Here is a 22,850-nt window from a genome sequence, read left to right on the forward strand (position 1 = left end):
ATGTCAATCATAAATGTATTGTATTAGTACACTTATTTCCTAACAATGATCAAACTAGCAGGCAATTGACATATATGCTAGAGTATAACAGTTCTAAAAGGTGTTGTTCAAATTTGTCATATTCCATGTAAACATATAGAAGACTTGGTAAATTTTTGAAAACTAGATATTTCAGTGTATTTATATTAAATGCAAAGATTGCTACGTCTTTCTTTGTAATTTGATGCTCCCAGAAAGATTTGGACCAAGTTGTAAACGTTAAACCATTCCCCCTTTTTTTACTTGCTCGAACATTCATGCTAATTGCCTTCTTAGAATCTAAAGGACTATGGGTAATCTCATTGTTCGTACACCAAAATAAAAATAACGCTACATCATTGGTTATATTTCCATTGTTTAGAACCTTTTATACCAATTACGTTTTAGTGTACGCTTCTGAAAATGTTTCCCAGAATGCAGTAGATTCTGATTCATAGAACTTTAACACTTACCTCTCCTTGTTTAATTTGAAGGTAGGCTGCCTTCATTATGATATAAGTCCAGAAAAAATGAAGTATTAGCAGCATGTGAAGTAGAACATTGAATATTTTGTACTGCCAACATTGTCTAACTAGTGTGATCATTGGTTCATCTACTTGGAATATTTCAAAATCAGTTGAATATAATAATCTGAAACAGAAATTAAAGAGATGAGTTATTTCCAAAGATTTATCAAGATGTATAAGAAAGGTAAAAAATTATTAATATTTATAGATTATAGTCAGTGATCTCAGCGAGATTGATTTTCCTTGCTCAAGTCGGAAGGGCGAAAGTGAGAAAGTCAATCACTTTGAGATGACCAATGATAACCTGTTTATTGCTTTTTTGCATTTGATGACGTTGATAATTTCATTGACAACAGTAAGCTTATGTGCCATTAGTTTCTTCCCATAATTTTTCATATCACTCTACTGTGCTAAGAAAGAAAATTATCAGTGTAAGATCAAAGGAAAATTTCGTAAAATAGCAATAAATTATTCTGTTACTTCAATTGGTTTATTTCAACAATATTGTGATATTTCATGGCAGTCAGTTTTAATTGGTGGAGGAAGGTGGAGTGCCAGGAGAGAACCGCCTACCTTTTGTTAACTTTAAAACAGTTTTTCTCTTTTACAATTTTTGTTATAGATGTTCCATTGAGTCACTAAGCTTTATGCAACATGATGAAAGTCAATCTTTTCTCAGTTGAATTATTTAATATTAATTATGTCCATGCCTTTTCTAGCAGTCTATATGGTATAGGTTGTGTAATATCTATTATGTCCATGCCTTTTATAGCAGACTATATGGTATAGGTTGTATTCATTGTTGACAGTTATTTGATTGTCTATATTGATAAGGAATTAAGGATAACTGATCCTCACAATTTATTATTGTTCACTGATCCTCACAATTTATTATTGTTCACTAACTTAGATAAAGATGTTAGTTGTCTATATAACTTGATAAACATGTTAGTTGTCTATCTTGAATTGGATCATATCGTGTTCTTTCCATCTCTTTTGAAGCATTCCTCAGTTCATGGGTCTCCTCATTATTGTAAACTTTGTACTGATCTGTGGATCATTGGTATCATTTGATATATAGCAGTTTGACAAACACTAATTTTGATCATTCAGAAGCTTAGTATTTCCTTAACAATGGCACATGATTAAAGCGTTCAGCTGATTTTTACAGACTTATCTCCCTGTAGTGTTATAAAAAACTTTGATATCTATGAATGCAACAATAAAGATTAATTTTTGCAATTCTTTTTTAACATACACATATATGGAAATAGGATTAATCTTGTAGATACCCATACAACCATGAATACATAATATATACTTACACATATGGAAATAGGATTAATCTTGTAGATACCCATACAACCATGAATACATAATATATACTTACACATATATGGAAATATGATTAATCTTGTAGATACCCATACAACCATGAATACATAATATATACTTACACGTATGGGAATATGATTAATCTTGTAGATACCCATACAACCATGAATACATAATATATACATTCTGTTAGTCTTTCTTTTTCACAATACTTTGACATTTTAGCTGCCTGTAAAATAAAATCATTTTATTCATGTTAAAAATTTCATGTCAGAAGGGAAAATTCCTTAATAGATGATTGCAGAAAATATGTTTTAAAATGTGTAGTATATTTTCTAATTTGTTCAAAATTCATTCAATTATTAGATTTTTTGGGTATTTACAAAATTTTAATGTTTCCAAAAACATTACTGACTTTGTTTGATAATTGAAGATGCATATTATCAATTTCAGCCAATTCATTAAACCTCCCTAAACATGTTTGACATATTGGACACTAGAAATCAGTAAAAACCTTTGGTAGTTTAAAGGTTTTGTGTTCACCTAAAGTTCAGAAGGTCATGGTTTTAGGCCTAGCAAAATTAACTTTTGTCACACCTCGATGTAGGTGTGATAGCAGTTACAATGACGATTTTTTTTGTATTTTTCACGTTTCCAAGGGGAATAACTCTTATAAAAATAATCAATCAGCCCTGGTTTTCCAAATTATCAGAGACCTTGCCAATGTTCCTTTGAAACAAATTTCACTAAACATCAAAAAGAACTGCTGGCATGAAGAGGGTCTACTATGTTATTTTCAAATTATTTACCCCAAAAAATGGTTGATTCAAAATAGTCAAAAAAATTGCTGATGTAAAACTTTGACATAAATTTAAATGAAATCTGTTTAGAACTGTAAGTGTGACAAGGCTTACAATGTCAATTGACAGATAGATATCAGCATTTCCATATCCCCTGCTCCGCTAGGCTGCAGGGGACAATAAAACAAGACGGTAGATTTGGGGGCTCAATTGGCCCAGTCAATTTACCTGAAAATAAAAAAAGAGGACACAATTGTTTGTTACGTTTTTTAGCCCTTTAATAAAAACCTTTATGACATGAAAAGACTAATCCTGATGATGAAGTTTGACAGTGACATGATCAAAGGGGTGGCTAACTGTCAACTCAGAAATTAATGCATGCATTCATTATTGCAAATCCTTGACCAGTGTCATAAATCGGAAATATATTTAATATAATTGATTATTCCAAACTTTTTATGAAGGGACAAAAAAAGGATTCAAGTTTTCATTATTGCAAACTATCACATTTTTAGCCAAAATAAAAACATTGCAATAATTTCTGAATTTACAGCACTTAATTTTTACAAAACAGGCTAATTCCAGGAATATTTTTGCTTAATTATTTGAGAGCACAAGTGTTGATTTATCAGTAAGCAGATTAACAAAAAAATGAAAATGTTTTGGGGTGACAATTGAGCTCTATATATTTTTTTTGCATCTTTGAGACAAAAGGTGATGGCATTTATCAAATTCACTGTCTTTGTATACTGTACATTCAGAAATTATTGTGAGGTTTTTATTAATGCGAATAACGCGACTGGGTGAGTATTGCAATACCAGTAACAAAATCTGGCATTCTGATATTAACTGAAATATAGTACATTTTGTGTTGTATGCACTTTTTCAAACTAGCAAAAAATAAATTGTGCATTTTTTTTTTCAGTCTTGAAAAATCCTGATAAATGCATGCAATAATTTCTGAGTTTACAGGAAAGATATAACCAATAAACAGCAAATACTACAAATAAAATAGATTCAACATTGAATTCTACAAATCTGAGAAAATTTGAAATGCCATAATTTTAAGACAAATTTGGTCCCAAATTGTACAGTATCCTTTCATATAGAAATTCATACTATATTTTTTAATCTTTATCAACTTGAACATATTCTACTACAGGAACAAGAAAAACTGAGTCCACAAACACACCATTTACATTTTATCTCAAAAATTAATATTTGTGCAGACACATCTTAGTTGTACAAAATGTACTAATCTACATAAAATAACTGGCATCAGTTTCACAAAAAAAATTGCAGCTTATCTTTAAGTATACTGAATTGTTCATGACTTATGATCAATTTTAGGCGTAAGTTTTTTTGTGAAACGGACTCCTGAACACTAGAAATTTTGTTCCTAGCACATTTGTTTTTCCCTTGTTTGATACTTACTGCTAATAAAGAGTCTGCGGCGTCATGGACTACAAGAACCAAGGCACCAAATCTTATAAAATTATTACACCATGAAAATAGTAATAATGATATCGTAATTAAGTGGTGGATAGTCATCTCTGTTGAGTCCTAAAAAATAAAATTGATACAATTATCGATCTGAAGGCTTTTCCAAAATTAAATATATGGGGATTGGAAATTACATTTGGTCCCTAAGACACCCCCCCCATATCCATACATTTGTATTAGAAATTTAATGCAAAATCATTGTGAACGCTTGTTTTCCAACTCATTTCATCTCTATCATTATTATTAGGTGGCTTCCAACATCGCCATTCCCCTATAATTATTTCTGCAATAGATCTGATTGAAAAAAAAGAATATGACATGTCCATATGAAAATACCATCATTTGTTCAGACAAATATAAATCATTGTCTATCCAAGCGATAACAGTCCAAATATATGATAGCTTTATCAAATATGCATTACCTATACAAAATGTTTTATACGTAAAAACAGTTTTAATAAAGAGATGATTAATTCAGGTAAATGAATTTACTGAGATTCAATTTGTAAAAGCCACCCATTATACACATAAATTTATATAATTACTAAATGTAATGAAATACTTTAAAAACTATCAAGGTTTTGTGAATGTTTTTATTTTTGCTAATTCATTTCCCGTCTTGTTACATTTTTTTTTAAAGTTCTGGACACTACAAAAATGTGCAAAAATTTATATAAAAAGCATTTAAAGTGTATAATATTGTATTCTGATACAATAATTCAGTAAAGAAAATAAAAATCTTTGACCTCACAATTGAATAAAACATCCTCTATCAATTAATTTCCTTCTAAACTGTGGATTTTCCCAATGAGTGACAAAAAAAAAGTAAAATTACAAAAATACTGAAAGGGAAACTTCGCAAAAAAATCAAAAATTGATATTATGTTCATTCTGTATAAAAATGTTCAAATTCATAGATATTAAAGTTTTATTCCGCTAGATAAGCGATCACCATCGATTTTAAATTTAGAGTATCAATTCTCCGAGATCCGCCATCTTGTCTTCTTTCCCGATGAATAAAAACGATATGTCTATAAACCACAAAGAAACAAAACTACAGTAACCGATGTAGTCGTAATTGCGTGTCGATATCTTGTCAATCGTACGGTTGTTTAATACGACTAACTAACTTGATACGGAAAATATTCTTACTTTTTTTAAATTACCATGGTCTGTTGTTTTTAAACTGTTGATATTGGAATTAGGTGAAAAGTCAAAGTTGAAATCATAAATAAGTGTTCCGTGAAAATTGTTTTCGAAAATCTAATTTGTTCATAATTCTTTAAAGTAATAAACTTTTTTCAAATATATTTTGATCTTCCCTTATCTGATCACCAGCATGGCTAAAGGTATTACTTCCAAAGGTATTGTGAGGGGTGTGAGGTGACACGTCCAGGTATTCAAGCGATTTCCTGTCGGGCTTGCAAGTTCATGCATCGTTTCACTTCTGCAGGTATTGATCAGTGTACACGGCTGATAACTTATAACTTATAACTTTCCATTTTGAACTATCAGATGTATAATATACAACTCTGTCTTACTTGTCATTACTAAACTCAAACGCTTGTTTATAAATAACATTTCTGGTGTAAAGAATATAATTCATAATATATAAATAATACCCAAAAAATAAGGTTTGATGAAATTAAAATCTATTTAAATATTTTTTCCAAGGGTGAATTTGGGAAAATGTAATATATAGTCATTGTCAATAGTGAAGGACAGATTGGAACAGACCAGAAATATTGATTTAAAAAAATGTACGCACTTGCCGACGATTCGTTTATACGACTGGATATAAAGTTACGGAACTATAGCGCAATTTAAAATATATACGTGTATACATTGAACATAAGAAAAAAACATATATTTTGAATAAATAGGGGTAAAAGTGTTGTAAATAGACTAGCCAACGTATGCCAACAGTATGTAATCATCGAATGTCGATAGACTACAGTTGTATACCAAAAGAAGAAGAGAACCAATTTGATTTAAATACAGGTCGATGTATAACTTTTGCTTTGGTTCATTGAAGCTGTAGACCTAGGAAAATCACAGATTTATATTTCAATAAGATTGTTCTCAAACAAAGGAAGGAATTCGTCATCACAATTGTTATATATGCCACTGGACGAACACTAATTATCCCCAGGGGATGTGAATATTTTGCTGGGAAACTTTTGAGTATCAAAGTTTCAAATTAATTTCGGGATTTATTTTCTTTCTTGGTATTCAATAACCGAAAAAAGAATAAATTACTTGTTCGCTAAATAGGGATATTCTTGTCAGATAAAAGAATTTTAGTTATATTTAAAAAATAGGGAAATATGACATTAAATTGGTTCTGTCTTTTGTTAAACATCGTTAAAACGATGTGTGTCTAAGGTGAACGCCACAAGAACCCTGTAATACTAGTACGAGAGTATAGCATGTAAACATTCCTTCTCAATAATATGGTTGTATTGGAAAACTTTTCATACGGATTGACAACTCATTGTCCGATATGCATGTAATATTTGCCACATGACGCCCATAGTTCTTTCTACCATCATCACCTTATTCCTTGATATTGCTGTAAACATCGATGGTTAACACCCAAACCAAATGGGAGTAATGAACCTTCAGAGCTTCTCCGTGTTATACACTTGTGAAATATATAGACGAAATTTCTGTATTGAAATGAATCTACATCTCACAAACAGGATTTTCAAATAACGATTTTGAGTAATCACCTTACAAACCAATATAAACGTATGGCAAGATATAACCATGAAGGAATTTAGTTTTTGTCAGAACTCATCACTATATCATAAACGTATACGTAAATATATGCATACAGTTTCAAATATCAAGAACAAGCGTTCGATGTCGATAGTCTGTTCTCTAACTGTTCAGAGTTAGACATGTCACTTGTTCATTCTTGGAAGCCTTCATATTCCCCGTCTAACGATGGGAACTCTTTCTGATTGTGTTGACTATAAATGCTTGTATGGTAATTCTGTCGTTTATCTGTACAAGCGGTTGCATTTCCTCTCCTTTCCCAACAAACAAACGAACGAAACGCAACTAGTCTGATTTCTCTGGAGCTCATCCTCAATGGCTCTTATACGTCAGGAAACTTACATGTATACTAATAATGATTGTTTCATGAACAACGATGTATGAACGAACTATTATAAATTCGTCAATATCTGTAATGCATGACTAAAGTATAACTTTTATTACAACTACTGTATTACTTATTTGGATTAATGACGGCTATCATGTTCAACATTGCACAACTATTATCATAGAATTTTAAAAAAAATCCTCAAAAATCCTCAAAAGATATAATGCCTTAGCTTAGATAATTAGTATTCTTTTCACAAAAAGTTCGTGTAAATGATTGTCAAATGAATTTAATTATGTAAGAAAAAAATGTTAAAAAGAAACTAAAAAAAAATTATGCATGTTGTATGTTGTATTTTTTTGTCAATTAAAAACTTTAAAATTGCAATAGTTTTATTAGCATTTAAACACAGCCAAATTTGAATACAAGTTAAGAAATTCCGGTAAAGTCAATGATATCAAACAGATGTACAATGGTATATCAAATTGGGTAATATTGCATTTAGTTTTTATTAAAGATTAAAACTACTATTTTTTGCTTCATATTTGAATCTTTACGCCAATTGCCGCTAAGAAAGTAATCAAAAATTGTTTCCTTTTATTTTTATACACTTTCGGAATTACGAATCTGAATTTTATTTTCAATTAATTTACACAATTTAATTATTGTATCTTTATTCTCATCGTGTATTTAATCTTAGTGTATTAACATCATGACAGCATATACTCTAATCCTTTCTATTTATCCTTTCCAAATAACAACATTTATACCTGTGTACGCTTGAACTCACACCTGCGGCTAAAGAGCTACAAGGTAAACGAATTGACCTCAAGCCGAGAAATATACAGTGACCTTTACAAAATAATATACACACTCTGCTCACACATTAGTTGCATTGAAATGATTATCAAAACAATAACGGTAAATAGAACTGAAATATTTTCAGTTCAATATCAGTAAAAATGTTCAATAAATATTTAATGAAAAAAATCTCAACAATAATTAATTAAATTTATTCAAAAACATTTACTAGAGATAATTTTATAGGAGTTTAATTCAATCAATACAAAACGGTATATATATGCATATTCACTTTCGTTCATTCTTATATTGTGGTTTATAACTTCGACCATTCGTCAGCTGTGCGCTTTTAATTACGTATATTGTCGATAAGCTATAAGAGTTAAACAGATTTTATTTTTTCCCAGAATTCAATAAATCGGGCTAATACGTCACGACCCACTCGAGAATTCAACCAAAAAAGTTACAAATACTTGATTTTCTCCGTTATTAGAAGGAATATAAATTTAAAACTTTGCAAATGTGTTTTTTATGTTAAGATGAACATAATTAGATGATAAGTAAAAAATCGCGGAATTTCCCTTGAACTCCAAAAAAAATTCAAAAAGGAAAGTCCCCAATCAAATGGCAAAATCAAAAGTTCAAACACATCAAACGAATGGATACAGGCATTTTCTTATGTAGAAAATGGTAGATTGAACCTGGTTTTAAAGCTAGCTAAACCTCTCACTTCTATGACAGTCGCATCAAATTCCATTGTATTGACAACAAATTTCCAATAGACTTGTATGCCGATTTTGGTAATACAACGAAGCTAAATATCAACTAACATGCAAGTTTTCCGTAATCTATGAAATTTTATACCAACGAAAATAAGTGAATCCACTGTATTTAGTATGGTGGTTGTTAATCGTTATTGCTATCTGTTGTGTTGTGTATTTTTGGTAATTTCTGTTTATATATATCCTTTTAATGTAATTTTGTCTTATTGGAAATCATACCACATCTTCTTTTTTATATTTTGTATGCATTTCCCATATGTTAAACTAAGCCCCTTGCTGGGTTCAACATTCATGCTATGTTTGGTTTCATTCCATTTAGTGGTTCTCTAAAAGAAGTCAATGTATGCATTTCCTGTAGGGTCCGATGTTAAACCAAGTCACCCCACTGGCGGCCATCTTGGATTTTGGATCGGCAAAAAGAAACAACACTTGGTAAGCATCTCATAAGGAACATTCATGCTATATTTGGTTTCATTCCATTCAGTGGTTCTCTAAAAGAAGTCATTGTATGCATTTCCCATAGGGTCCAATGTTAAACCAAGGCACCCCACTGGCGGCCATCTTGGATGTTAGATCGGTGACAAAGAAACAACACTTGGTCAGCATCTCATAAGGAACATTCATGCTTTGTTTGATTCATTCCATTCAGTGGTTCTCTAAATGAAGTCATTGAATGCATTTCCCGTAGGGTCCAATGTTAAACCAAGTCACTCTACTGGTGGCCATCTTGGATGCTGGATCGGCGACAAAGAAACAACACTTGGTCAGTATCTCATAAGGAACATTCATGCTATGTTTGATTTCATTACATTCAGTGGTTCTCTAAAAGAAGTCACTTGTATGCATTTCCAATAGGGTCCTATGTTAAACTAAGTCCCCCCGCTAGCGGTCATCTTGGATGATGGATCGACGACAAAGTAACAAGTTACAACACTTGGTCAGCACCTCATAAGGAACATTCATGTCATGTTTGGTTTCATTCCATTCAGTGGTTCTCTAGAAAAAAGTTCAAAATGTAAAAGTTTATGCTGACGGTGGACGATGGAGCCAAGTGATGAGAAAAGCTCACATGGCCCTTTGGCCAGGTGAGCTAAAAATGTGGTGCACACTTCAAAAAAACAAGCTAGGCAGGTTATTCAGTGAGCACCACATTTTTTATGTTATTTCTTCATAGACAGAAAAAATATTAGTCATTCCTTCAATAAGTTTTTATATTATTCTATATAGATAGGTATACTTACTTTTCTTTTATGATCAACAGTAATCATAAACATTGTCGACCAATAAAATCCAAGTTCTATTAGGTAGTACCAATACATATCCATTGTAACATGCTGAAAGTTCAAACAAAAAACAATTCTATCAATTAAAAAAAATATATAATTAGGATCTTAAATATACAAATTTAGATAAATTAGACCTTTTTTCTGCTGGCTGCTTGTTTTAACCATTTCGACAGAATCAAAAGTATGATTTATATTTTTACATGATTTCCTGTTTTTATGCATTTGTAAAGTATATTTCCTTCTGAAAAATTTGGCCACACCCTTTGTTCAAACCAAATTTGTTATGCAAAGATGCATATGGATCAGATGCACATCCTAACAAAAATTCAAAGTGGTTCTGGATTTGGTCAATATCCAGTGGCAGATCTAGAAATTTCCATAAGTGGGGGCCCATTGGCTGCCTTCAGCGATTCTTTATATAATCAACCAAATTTTTTTCTCATAAAAGGAGGACCAGGCCCCCTTCACATATTTTGTCCTCAGATGTATTCTATTATTGACCATGGTTTCATAATTTGTCCGTTTGCAGATCTTTTACATAAAAAGGTCATTTTGTCAGTCTAAAAAAAAATTCTTCCAAGACAAATATGTATAAATTTAAAAAAAAACTAGAGGCTCTCAAGAGCCTGTGTCGCTCACCTTGGTCTATGTGCATATTAAACAATGGACACAGATAAATTCATGACATAATTGTGTTTTGGTGATGGTGATGTGTTTATAGAATTTACTTTACTGAACATTCTTGTTAACATTATCTCTATCTATAATGAACTTGGCCCAGTAATTACAGAGGAAAATATTTTCTAAAAATTTATGAAAAATGCTAAAAATTAACTCCTTAAGGGGTCAATTGACTATTTTGGTTATGAAAAACTTATTTGTAGATCTTGTTTTGCTGAACATTATTGCTGTTTACAGTTTATCACTATCTATAATAATATTCAAGACAATAACAAAAAATGATGATTGTGGCCAAGTTTGTATTAATTTAGCCCAGTAGTTTCAGAGGAGAAGATTTTTGTAAAAGATTACTAAAATTTACGAAAAATGGTTAAAATTTGACTATAAAGGGCAATAACTCCTAAAGGGGTCAACTGACCATTTCGTTCATGTTGACGTATTTGTAAATCTTACTCTGCTGAACATTTTACAGTTTATCTCTATGTATAATAATATTCAAGATAATAACCAAAAACAGCAAAATTTCCTTAAAAATACCAATTCAGGGGCAGCAACCCAACAACAGGTTGTCCGATTCATCTGAAAATTTCAGGACAGATAGATCTTGACCTGATAAACACTTTCAACCCTGTCAGATTTGCTCTAAATGCTTCGGTTTTTGAGTTATAAGCCAAAAACTGCATTTTACCCCCATGTTCTATTTTTAGCCATGGTGGCCATCTTGGTTGGTTGGCCGGGTCACGCCACACATTTTTTAAACTAGATACCCCAAAGATGATTGTGGCCAAGTTTGGATTAATTTGGCCCAGTAGTTTCAGAGGAGAAGATTTTTGTAAAAGATTTCTAAGATTTACGAAAAATGGTCAAAAATTGACTATAAAGGTCAATAACTCCTAAAGGGGTCAACTGACCATTTTGGTCATGTTGACTTATTTGTATATCTAACTTTGCTGAACATTATTGCTGTTTACAGTTTATCTCTATCTATAATAATATTCAAGATAATAACCAAAAACAGCAAAAATTCCCTAAAATTCCCAATTCAGGGGCAGCAACCCAACAACGGTTTGTCGGATTCATCTGAACATTTGAGGGCAGAAAGATCTTGACCTGATAAACAATTTTACCCCATGTCAGATTTGCTCTAAATGCTTTGGTTTTTGAGTTATAAGCCAAAAACTGCATTTTACCCCTATGTTCTATTTTTAGCCATGGTGGCCATCTTGGTTGGTTGGCCGGGTCACGCCACACATTTTTTAAACTAGATACCCCAATGATGATTGTGGTCAAGTTTGGTTTAATTTGGCCCAGTAGTTTCAGAGGAGAAGATTTTTGTAAAAGTTACAACGACGGACGACGACGACAACGGACGCCAAGTGATGGGAAAAGCTCACTTGGCCCTTTGGGCCAGGTGAGCTAAAAAAGGGTAACCTAAAGAAAATTTCACCAACTAATTTCTCAAATTAAACGCCTAAATTTTTTTATAATGCTACTTACATGATTAGGCCATCCAATCCAACAGTGCATAGCCTTAGAAAACCATGGTTTCTGAAATATAAAAAAAATTTGCATGTCATGTTAGTCATGCCCCAGTCCATAACTGGTATTTCAAAGTATCAAAATAGAGGGAGTAGGTGTCTGACAGATTCTAAAAGTGCTCACACAATACAACTCTTCAATGCCAAGCTACTGACCAAATATGAAGTCATTCAGTTAAGTATGGTGACAAATTTGAAGTTTGAAATTTGAACGTCACTTGCTCTCATTTCTTAAAATAAATGTAAAACCAAAACAGCATTCAATTCTTTAGTAAGCATACCTGCTCTTTGTTTTTATTTGTATTTGTTGTTACATTTAGCTAGATATGACATGTTTCAGTGTTGTATACATCTTATACATATTTCTATACTTACATCCCATAAAGCATAAACACCATAAACTCCAAATATGGATAAAATCACACAATTCCAACTGCAAAAAATTAAAAAATATTGTTTGAGTTTTTTTTTGTGAAAACAAATAAAAAATCGTCAAGATTTAAAGAAATTCTTTAAGACTGTATTAAAAGAATAACAGTTCTATTTTCAACATATACATCTTTGACAGTTTGAAAAAAATATTCAATAATTATTGCAAATTAGTTTGAAAATATAAAATAACATCATGTGACCTTAAAAAAAGATTTTAATTGGTTTACAGCATACAACTTTATTGTATGTTACACAATAACTGTTAACTAGAAAGCAGAATTCTGTATAGAAGTATACATGCATGTTTCCAAGTATGAAAAAACCTCTGTTTACAGATGGGACATAAAAATGAATATAGTTTGGTCGATCCAAAAAGAAGGTGTGGATTGAGTTATCTTTATTTTTGTATTCATTAATTTCTTTGGTCATAGTTCTCTATTCTTCGTTTTTTTGGCCAAATTATCTCTGTACTTTAAATTTTAGCACCCGTAATTCTCAATACTGTGGATTCATTATTATGCAATGGATACCAATTTTCCTGGATTTCGTAGGTACAATTGAACCATGAAATTAAATGTTCAACAAATAACATTTTTTTTTATGGGCCTGTAGGCAGACTTCAGCAAAACCACGAAATTAAATATCCACAAACATGCAAGTTTTCCTTAATCCACCAATATTGGTACCCACAAAAATAAATGAATCCAAGGTACTTTGATTTTAGGCAAACTTTTCTCTATTCAGTTTTTTAAATCATTTTTTCTCTTTATGTAAACCCCATCCAGATCCTCCGAAAAAGGATAATTATTTTAAGGGGGTAAAAATGCAAAAAGCACCAAAACAGGATAGGTGAGGGAAAAAAAGCAACAGGTAACTGGATAGTCAAATAAGATAAGGTATATTTTCATATGTTTGTCAACAATATAAAGCGATATCATGCGAGGTAAAATCTCCCTAGCTATAAGCTGCAATCTGATACAATTTTTTTTATACCTGATAAATACAGGCATTATCATAATTTTCTGAAATGCAATGTATATCATACATTTCTCCTGAATTAAGTAAAGCAGCATGGCTGACATGTGTCCATGATTAGTGGCAGATCCAGGATAGAGCGTAATGGGTTAGTGCATCCCCCTTCTTTCTTTTTTTTTTTTTTAAATTAGAAATTCTTCACAATTTATAAGATCTTTTAGCATAAAATTTTCGTCTCACTCCACTCAACAATATCTATCATGATTTTCTAGAATTTCATCTCCCGCTTTTACAAAATCCTGGATCCGCCCTATGATATCCAAATTTACAGACTAATATCTCTACAAAAAAATCAATTTTGAAACCACTACTCCATAAAAAAACTTAGGTCTTCTATGTGAATTATGTGTCTAAGTTACTTTGATATGGATTTCGATCTCTAAAGAACATTGTACACTGAGTTAAGTACACTCGTAATTTAACTATCTGACAACGTGTAAAGTCAAGTATTAGTTAAGATATGTGCAATTTGCAGACCTTTCTTTTGTATTTAGGACTTGTTAAAATGTTTTAACTCCTTCTTTATCTCTCTTAAAGATTTATGGATGTTCAAATACAGATATTCTGGTAGATATTGATTTTCAATTTGAAAAGGTAAAGTTTCATTGGTTTTACCGGTACCTTGAAAGTATTTATGTTGGGTTACAGCAAGTTAAGTTATGATAGATAATAAATATTAGGGTTTGTGTAGATTTAAACCATAAATAGTTAATAAGAAAAGTAATACATATAGATTCTATATAGAAAGATTTCTGATTTTTCAGACATATCAAATTTAACAAAGCTAAAACCTATAAATAGTGAAGATTACAAATTCATTTTTCATAAAAATGTTACTGCTATCGACAACCAATTGTTTAATAATTAATATAAACTAATTCATCTGTGTAATTATTGGTACATTGTAACTAATTACTTATAATTCAATATATATTCAAATCCAATAAATATTACAATACAAATCAGTTACATAATCAATGCCTTGAACATGTTTGACCTTGTATTATCTGATTTTCATATAATCTATGATTAAATTAATCGACCTATAACTTGACCCTGGACTTGTGTGCCTTGTTAAATAATGTTATCTGATCCAGCCAAAAAATCTACATTAGTTCAGGGTTTATGCTGATTTAAATCCTAAAATGAGCTTCCTTTTAAATAATAAGTGCTTAAATGTCTGAATGGTTAAATTATTTAACTATGATGTGGGCTACTTAAAGGGAAAAAAATGTAGTTTTTTAAATTTTATGGAAAAATTGTTCTTCAATTCAATTCTATGTAAATGACTTATATTTGCATTGGTGCTAAACCAAATCGAAGTTATTACTTAAAATTATTTGGTTGTTCACATTTTTCAGTTGTAAACTATGAAAAGTAAACATTATATGATTGATTAGTTTTATTTTGTATTTCCATTTATGGTTAATATTGTATCTCTCTATGACTGGTGGCATACTATCGAAAAAACTTCTCATAATGTTATATGTGATAATTCAAATTTTGATTTAGATCATTTGACACAAATTTCTTAACCGGACATAAGGACATCCTTAGCAAACTGGTGATTTCTTAAAATTGTTTATATTTGTCCAACTATTAACATTAAATTATAAAAACATGTAGGCTCCTGCATAACTACCAGTAGTACATGTAATTGGACTTGCACAAAACTTTTAACAGGGTCTAGATGGGTATCCTTTTTTTTTCTTTTTTTTTTATACCATTTTTCTCTAATTTTTTTTTATCATTTTAGCCATTATTCTCTATTCTGTATTTTATTTGCCTATTTTCATTTTTCTTTATTTCTTTTCCCCCTCATAAAACTCTAACACAGAATTCAACACTTTTAAATCCCATGATTATTACACCTCCCATTTTGATTCAATGGAGAAATAACTTGAGTGCACTGGGGGAGTCTCAATGACCTTGACACTTTATGACCTTCAATGTTAACTTCTAAGACTAGAGTAGGGGTATGCAGGTAGACCTATTCCAGGTATACGTTTTTTAACTAGAGGTGGCAGATATTATGTTACAGTCAGTGTATATTTTACATCAAAAATCATTGCATTCATCTGATAGTTGATATTTATGATTGATATAATAAAAACATTGTGCTTAATCATCCTAAGTTTATTTGCTTCTTATTGCATGAATCAGCACAGAAAATTTCTAGTAAATTTCCACATTAAAAAATGTGAAAATCAATAACTGATTTTTACTTCAATATGCTATGCTTACAATGTATTGCAGAACTGCAGACAAGCATAATATAAATTCATACTTATTTCAATATTTTCTATGCTTGTAAGGTCTCAGGCTGCTTATCAAATGTCTAACAGCAATTATTTCATGCATATTTAGAATTAAATGATAAGGTAGTAATTAACCCCTGTTTGTACTATACTAAAACACAGAGGTGTAAGCTCACAACATACAGGTTTGTAAGAAGACATGGCATCCTAAATGAACACACTCATTTTCACTTATTTGCTCTTACTCCAGAGTGCTGCATGCTTTGAGGAGTAGCAGAAAATACCAATTTCCAAGTCATTGTTTTGTGTTCCAGACTAGTGCACAACCTCAAGAAAGTTAAAAAGTATATTGATGTTTTGCATGAAAGATAATTAGAGAGTAAGGTATATTATGCTTTCAGACAAAAAATTGTATGCTGTTACAATAAAATCAATTTGAAACTTTTTTCATAAATCATTGATATATTTTCTTAATAGGATCATAGACACTAATAATCAAATAATGTAAAATTGAGAAAGGAAATGGTGAATATGTCAAAGCGACAACCACCCGACCATAGAGCAAACAACAGCCGAAGGCAACCAATGGGTCTTCAATGTAACGAAAATTCCCGCACCCGTAGGTGTCCTTCAGCTGGCCCCTAAAATATGCATAATAGTACAGTGATAATGGACGTCATACTTAACTCCGAATTATACACAAGAAACTAAAATTTAAAATCATACAAGACTAACAAAGGCCAGAGGCTCCTGACTTGGGACAGGCGCAAAATTGCGGCGGGGTTAAACATGTTTATGAGATCTCAACCCTCCCCCTATACCTCTAGCCAATGTAGAAAAGTAAAAGAATAACAATACGCACATTAAAATTCAGTTCAAGAGAAGTCCGAGTCTGATGTCAAAAGATGTAACAAAATTTTTTTATTCGTGGGATACCATTTTTGTGTGGATTTCCTTGGTTCAGGCAAACCGCAAATTCTAGGTTGAACAAATTACATAGTTTCTGTAGGCTTGAATGCTGACTTTTGAAAAACCACCTGCCAACTAAACATTAATGAAACCATCTCAATCCATGAAATTTGGTACCGACGAAAATAAATGAATCCACAGTATATAAACAGGGAACAAATTATAACATAAAAATAAAAAGATGTGGTATGATTGCCAATGAGGCATCTCTCCATTAGTGTTCAAATGAGGTGGATGTAAGCAATAATACCTGCTTTCACAAAACCTCTGCATTGTACTTGGAGCATCTCTTTGGTATCGTTTCCTTATCCATATCTGTATTTGTCTCTCCGTCAGACTTGTCTTCTTCGTTAATGTCTATAAATAACAATAATATGATAATGTTATATGTCAATAAGGAGACAACCTTGCACGAGGGACCGAAGGAAGTAGATGTTAGCTTTGTCCTTCAACAAAAACTATTTTAAGTTTTTTTTTTATTTTTACAACTTTCTTTTACCATGTTTACATAAAAAATTGTCATTTGTTTTATTTTCTTTCTACACTGAGTGAAAAAAACTCTCCAAACTGACTCATAAAGAACTATTTAGAAGTCTATTAATTCTTATTTCATTATACTATTTGTGTGTAATTAGATATATACCTTTTAGTTTATGCAGTTTCTACGTACCTGTACAGTTTTATGTGGAAGTGTCTTTGATAGGTTATAAGCCTTTTCAAGTTCTGGAATGTCTGCTATTTTATATACTTTTTTGTCTTTTATACCCCATAATACTCCAACTGGTTTAAATATTGATCTACAAAGTAAAGAATTTATTCTATAAATTGGTGTATACCTTCTATGAATATATATAATTACTTAAATTTGTAAAAAAAAAAGTTACAATAAATGTATATATATATTTTGGTAGGAAATCAAGTGTATTTATTCCTCCTGCATGTATCATCTTCGCTAGCAGAGGCGGATTTAGAGGGGGCCCCCCCATTTTTCTGGGAAAAATTTGGTTGATTATATAGGGAATCACTGAAGCATGACCAAAGCGGCCCCCCTCTTAGACAGTCAGTGGGCCCCCACTTATGAAAATTTCTGGATCTGCCATTGGCTAGCCAAGGGTTTTATTATTATCTTGCACCCTCCTCTTGGCTGGCAAAGATGATGAACTACAGGAAATTGAATGTTAATATTAAGAGACGAATAGATATCTACTTCTCATATTGCATATAAATATATTTTATTAAATAATTTTCACTTAAAATGTTTCTAAATAATTCATTATTACTGAGTCATTTATAACAAAATTCACAGTGTAGATACTATTCTGTACGCTATCCGGAAGTCGCGATTTTCGAAGCGAGAACTTTTTAGATCACATTTTAAATTTGATGGGTATACTGAATTAAACGGTAAGTTGATCATCTGTACATTGCTTAATGATTAATTCAGCCGACATCGATATTCTCAAATGGTTTAGAATTAAATTCCGCACATTCAATATTCGTGTCTTTGCCTTAATCAAGAGATTTTCAAGTGCATCACTAAGAAAAATCAGTCGACGAACCTAAAAACAATCTTTTTGCCCTCTTAGTGTACAAATTAACGTAAAAACCAGACTTAATTAACTCAATGAAGTATATTTCAAGTGGTGGTAAAAGTTTCAACCAGATCTTTGAAGCCAGAAATAAGAAAATTACACTTGTTTGAATTTCTCACTGTACGATCAGTCTCGCTTGTTTATTTTAAAACTGTATGATCAGTCTTTATGTCACTGTATTCTAGTGGTGATTTCAAAGTTATTTACGATACATTAGAAGGTGGCATTTTTCTAAATAACACAAATATATTTCAATACATTCACATCCTGAAAACTTATGAAACATGTTTTAGCTTGATAGGGTGTACTCGACTTACTACATTAAGTATAAGGATGTTTAAATGTTGCTAAAATAAGAGGAAGGTTTGATGTATACTAGTATATAAGTTTCAGAAATGTCCTCCGTTATACTAAAAATTGTACAAACACACAGATTTAGTTGTTATATAAAAATGCATGTATTTACACACATTCGAGGCCGTACTGTAGCCTATAATTGATCACAGTTCCTTCACTTCGTTTAAGATGTAGAGCTATATAAAAAAGATGTGGTATGATTGCCAATGAGACAACTATCCACAAAAGACCAAAATGACACAGACATTAACAACTATAAGTCACCGTACGGCCTTCAACAATGAGCAAAGCCCATACCGCATAGTGAGCTATAAAAGGCCCCGATAAGACAATTTAAAACAATTCAAACGAGAAAACTGTCTTTTTGACACTCAATTGTACACCACTTTGTCAAGCGGGGGGTTATAGTGATAAAGAAGTCCGTCTTTCCGTTCGTCCGTCGGACCGGTACAATATGTTTCACCGGTTTTGTAAGCGCATCTCCTCATAAACGACTTAATATACATTGGGGGTTCCAGCCATTTTTAAATGGAGAGGGGTCCAATCCAGGAGAAAAGGGGATTCCAAATATATGTTCCCATACAAATGAATTGATAGTTAAAAAAGGGTTTCAAAATGCCGGATCCCCTTTTTTTGAATCCGTCTCTGATATAACTATTAATTAATCTTATTCGGATTCCTTATCATAAATGATAATGACTGTATTGTGTACCGTCTATTTCGAATTTTAGTAAAAATCTTTTATGGGGTTACTTTATACTATATGGTCTAAACATGTTTACATTCAAAACACTTCACAGCTAAACGTGTTTCCAGACAAAACACTTCACAGTTCAACATGTTTCCAGATAAAACACTTCATAGTTAAACATGTTTACAGTCTAAGCACTTTTCAGCTAAACATGTTTCTGGTCTAAACACTTTATAATTAAACATGTTTACAGTCTAAGCACTTTATAACTTAACACGTTTAGGCTGTTAGCACATCAAATATTAAACGTGTTTAGATTTAAAAAATGTCAAAAATCGGTTTCATCAATATGTTTAGGAAAGAGTTTAGGCTCTAAACACAATTTTTAGAGTGTAATAGCTAAACAGATAACTGCAACGATACAATATTACAAAGTCCACAAGCGAATCATGTATTACTTTTTAGGCATTTGATTTTAAATAAGACTGATGGAACAAAAATACAATTATTTTGCCGTCTAAAAAAATCATCAGAAATATATTTGTATTGTCTGATGAAAGTAATTACACGTTATAGTTCCCTGGATAGTTCATAATATCACATATACACGTATATACCTTCAAACTGCTGTTGTTTTTTCTTCAAAATCACGACTGGTCATACAGTCAAAAAATCTGAAATCGCTTCTAGAATACAGTCAGTTCTAGACTGATCGTACAGTAATTTATTTTGGGATCCTAAAGGAAAACATATTTTTTATGGGAAATACGAATATTCTACTTAAATACGAAAAGAATATTGAAACAGTATATATTTAACTGTAAACTGATGCACATATTTGAAATAAAAGATTATTTGCTTTGTACTACGAGAGCAAAATTGTCCATCGATTTCACTTTTTTCTACCAAGTTGATGTGATGCACACGTATATTTTATATTCTAATGCATGTTTTTGTTACAGTTACTCATATTTATGATGCTATATATACCTTGAAGATGTTCAAAGCACTTTGTAGATATAGGAGTAAACAAATGATGAGAAAAGTTACCGTAGGCAAAACCGTCCTGTTAGCCAGTTGGAAATCATCGCTTCGAAAATCGCGACTTCCGGATAGCGTACAGAATAGTATCTACACTGTGAAATTGCATTAGATTCATTACGATATAAACAGTGAAATGTTAAAAGTGACAGTTTATAATGGAAAATAAATACCATCTGCGGTCATGATCATGACTGACTGGTATTTCTATGTGATTTCCAATATTTTGCAAGTAAATGCAACATGTGCTAATACAAAGGAAAAAAAACAAGTTTACGCAACTGGTGCAACATTCAATGACTGATCTGTTCGACAGAATTTAGCATCAGAAGTTCCCAATAAATAAGATAAATAAAAAGCAGGTAATGTGAAAACAAACAATTAACCAGGCATGGTAATAATTCACAGTACTTATGTTCTCCATAATAAAGGTTGCAGCATATATTTAACGGATATTTTTCTATGGTGATTTGGCATTACAGGTCCTTCAATTGCACCATAAGAAATGTGGTCTTAATTTTTTTTATTAAAATCTCCAAAAGGAGAAGGTCCGGTTAGGACCGATTTTGGCCTCAAATTTCATGTTCATCTGACGAAAGATTTTGACCACTTTTTAAACACTTGTGTCTATTTTATTTGAATCAATTAGTTTATGTGAAAGATTTTAACTGATTAAGTCATAAAAACGCACCGATTGAAGCTAAAATACGAAAAATCTACCAAATATGCCGAAAAATGTCATTTTTCAGATGGTTTTTGTCAAAAATGAAAGTGGCCGCATCCGTGTTCATCCTCAACCTTTATATATGGTATGTATTATCATAAAATACAACTTACATTTCAATATTAAGGATGAACACGAATGCGGCCACTTTCGTTTTACACGAAAACCGTCTAAAATTTAACAAAAATGCTAGAATTGTGAAGATTTCAGTAATTTAGCATGAGTTAATGGTGCTAGTACCCGATATATGTGTATTGTATTGTCAAAATCAGCCCAAATTTATGTAGCAGAAGCAATCTACTGTCCAATGAATAACTAAAAGTTTACATTTTAACAAATTTGTATAACTGCTATATTTTGGGGCCAAAAAGGGGTCTTACTGGACCTACTCCTTTTCAAAACAAACTTTGGTATTTCAGAATTTCCTGTTCCTGAAAAGTCACACTTAATTCAGTTAGAACTTTGACATCATTTTAACAGCTGGTGAATGCAGAATTGTACAAAAATGTTATATAGATTCTACCCCTGTATCTAGTGCAATATTTCTCCACTCAAGAAGGTTAAATTTGATAATTTAAAACACAAGTTTTGCCAACAGTTTACTATATTTAAAAGTTAAATTTTCCAGAAAAGATAAATCACTTAAAGAACTAAAGGAAAGTTCTTTAAAACTAGGATCCTTTATAAAAAAAAAGTCAATGGAACTGAGGACAGGGGACCCTTTAATATTTACCTGAATTTGTATATAAAATGTATATAATGTGTTACCTAGTTATTGTCTTCATTTGTTTTTGTTGTCATTATATGTCACAAACTGTAAAGTTTATATGGAAATAAAACTTTGAATTGAACTGAATTGCATAATTTTCTATTTACTTACTTTGTTACCATAATATTTGATTGGATCTTTACTTTCTTTAATTATTCTATACACTGTATGTCCTTTTTGTTTCAATTCATCAACAATGACAATAAAATCACTTAGCTAAAATATATTAGTCTGTCTGATTTATTGTTGCAAATTGTATGATGTCAAGCCTTAAACTATATTTTATCAAACATTAATTTACCTTTCCATAATCCATCTCACTACTATAAGAAATAAGCCAAACACAATTGATTGGAAGAACATATGGGAAGTCTTTGGAAAGTATGAACCTGGGTTCTCTTTGCTGAGCTCATCTGGCTTATAAAAGTCCAAAAGGAACCCGCTACTACTGGTCTCAATCCATCCACGAACTGTCTCCATAATGAATGCAGGTTATTATTCTAAACCTGTAAAACAATAACACATTTGGTCAAGGATCAGAATTATTTTACTACTTTAAAACTGAGAACATTCAACTAATATGGTGCTACAGAGGCAGCTTT

General features: G+C 31.4%; 1 protein-coding gene across 3 annotated transcripts in view; it reads right to left on the reverse strand.

Annotated features, from left to right (window-relative positions):
• LOC143062929 (ceramide synthase 5-like) overlaps positions 1–22,850 on the reverse strand; it is a 43,262-nt gene that overhangs the window by 9,849 nt on the left and 10,563 nt on the right. For all 3 annotated transcript variants that reach the window (XM_076234768.1, XM_076234766.1, XM_076234767.1), the window contains exons 2-10: positions 22,550–22,754; positions 17,745–17,871; positions 17,325–17,431; positions 12,756–12,813; positions 12,340–12,390; positions 10,117–10,209; positions 4,115–4,243; positions 2,003–2,109; positions 492–669 (exon numbers count right to left, since the gene is read on the reverse strand). In XM_076234768.1, coding sequence (XP_076090883.1) covers positions 492–669; positions 2,003–2,109; positions 4,115–4,243; positions 10,117–10,209; positions 12,340–12,390; positions 12,756–12,813; positions 17,325–17,431; positions 17,745–17,871; positions 22,550–22,728 — 1,029 coding nt within the window. In that variant the 5' untranslated portion in view covers positions 22,729–22,754. The remainder of the gene's footprint in view (positions 1–491; positions 670–2,002; positions 2,110–4,114; positions 4,244–10,116; positions 10,210–12,339; positions 12,391–12,755; positions 12,814–17,324; positions 17,432–17,744; positions 17,872–22,549; positions 22,755–22,850) is intronic.

Source organism: Mytilus galloprovincialis, chromosome 2 (assembly GCF_965363235.1).
Source record: "Mytilus galloprovincialis chromosome 2, xbMytGall1.hap1.1, whole genome shotgun sequence".
In the NCBI taxonomy this organism is placed as follows: domain Eukaryota; kingdom Metazoa; phylum Mollusca; class Bivalvia; order Mytilida; family Mytilidae; genus Mytilus; species Mytilus galloprovincialis.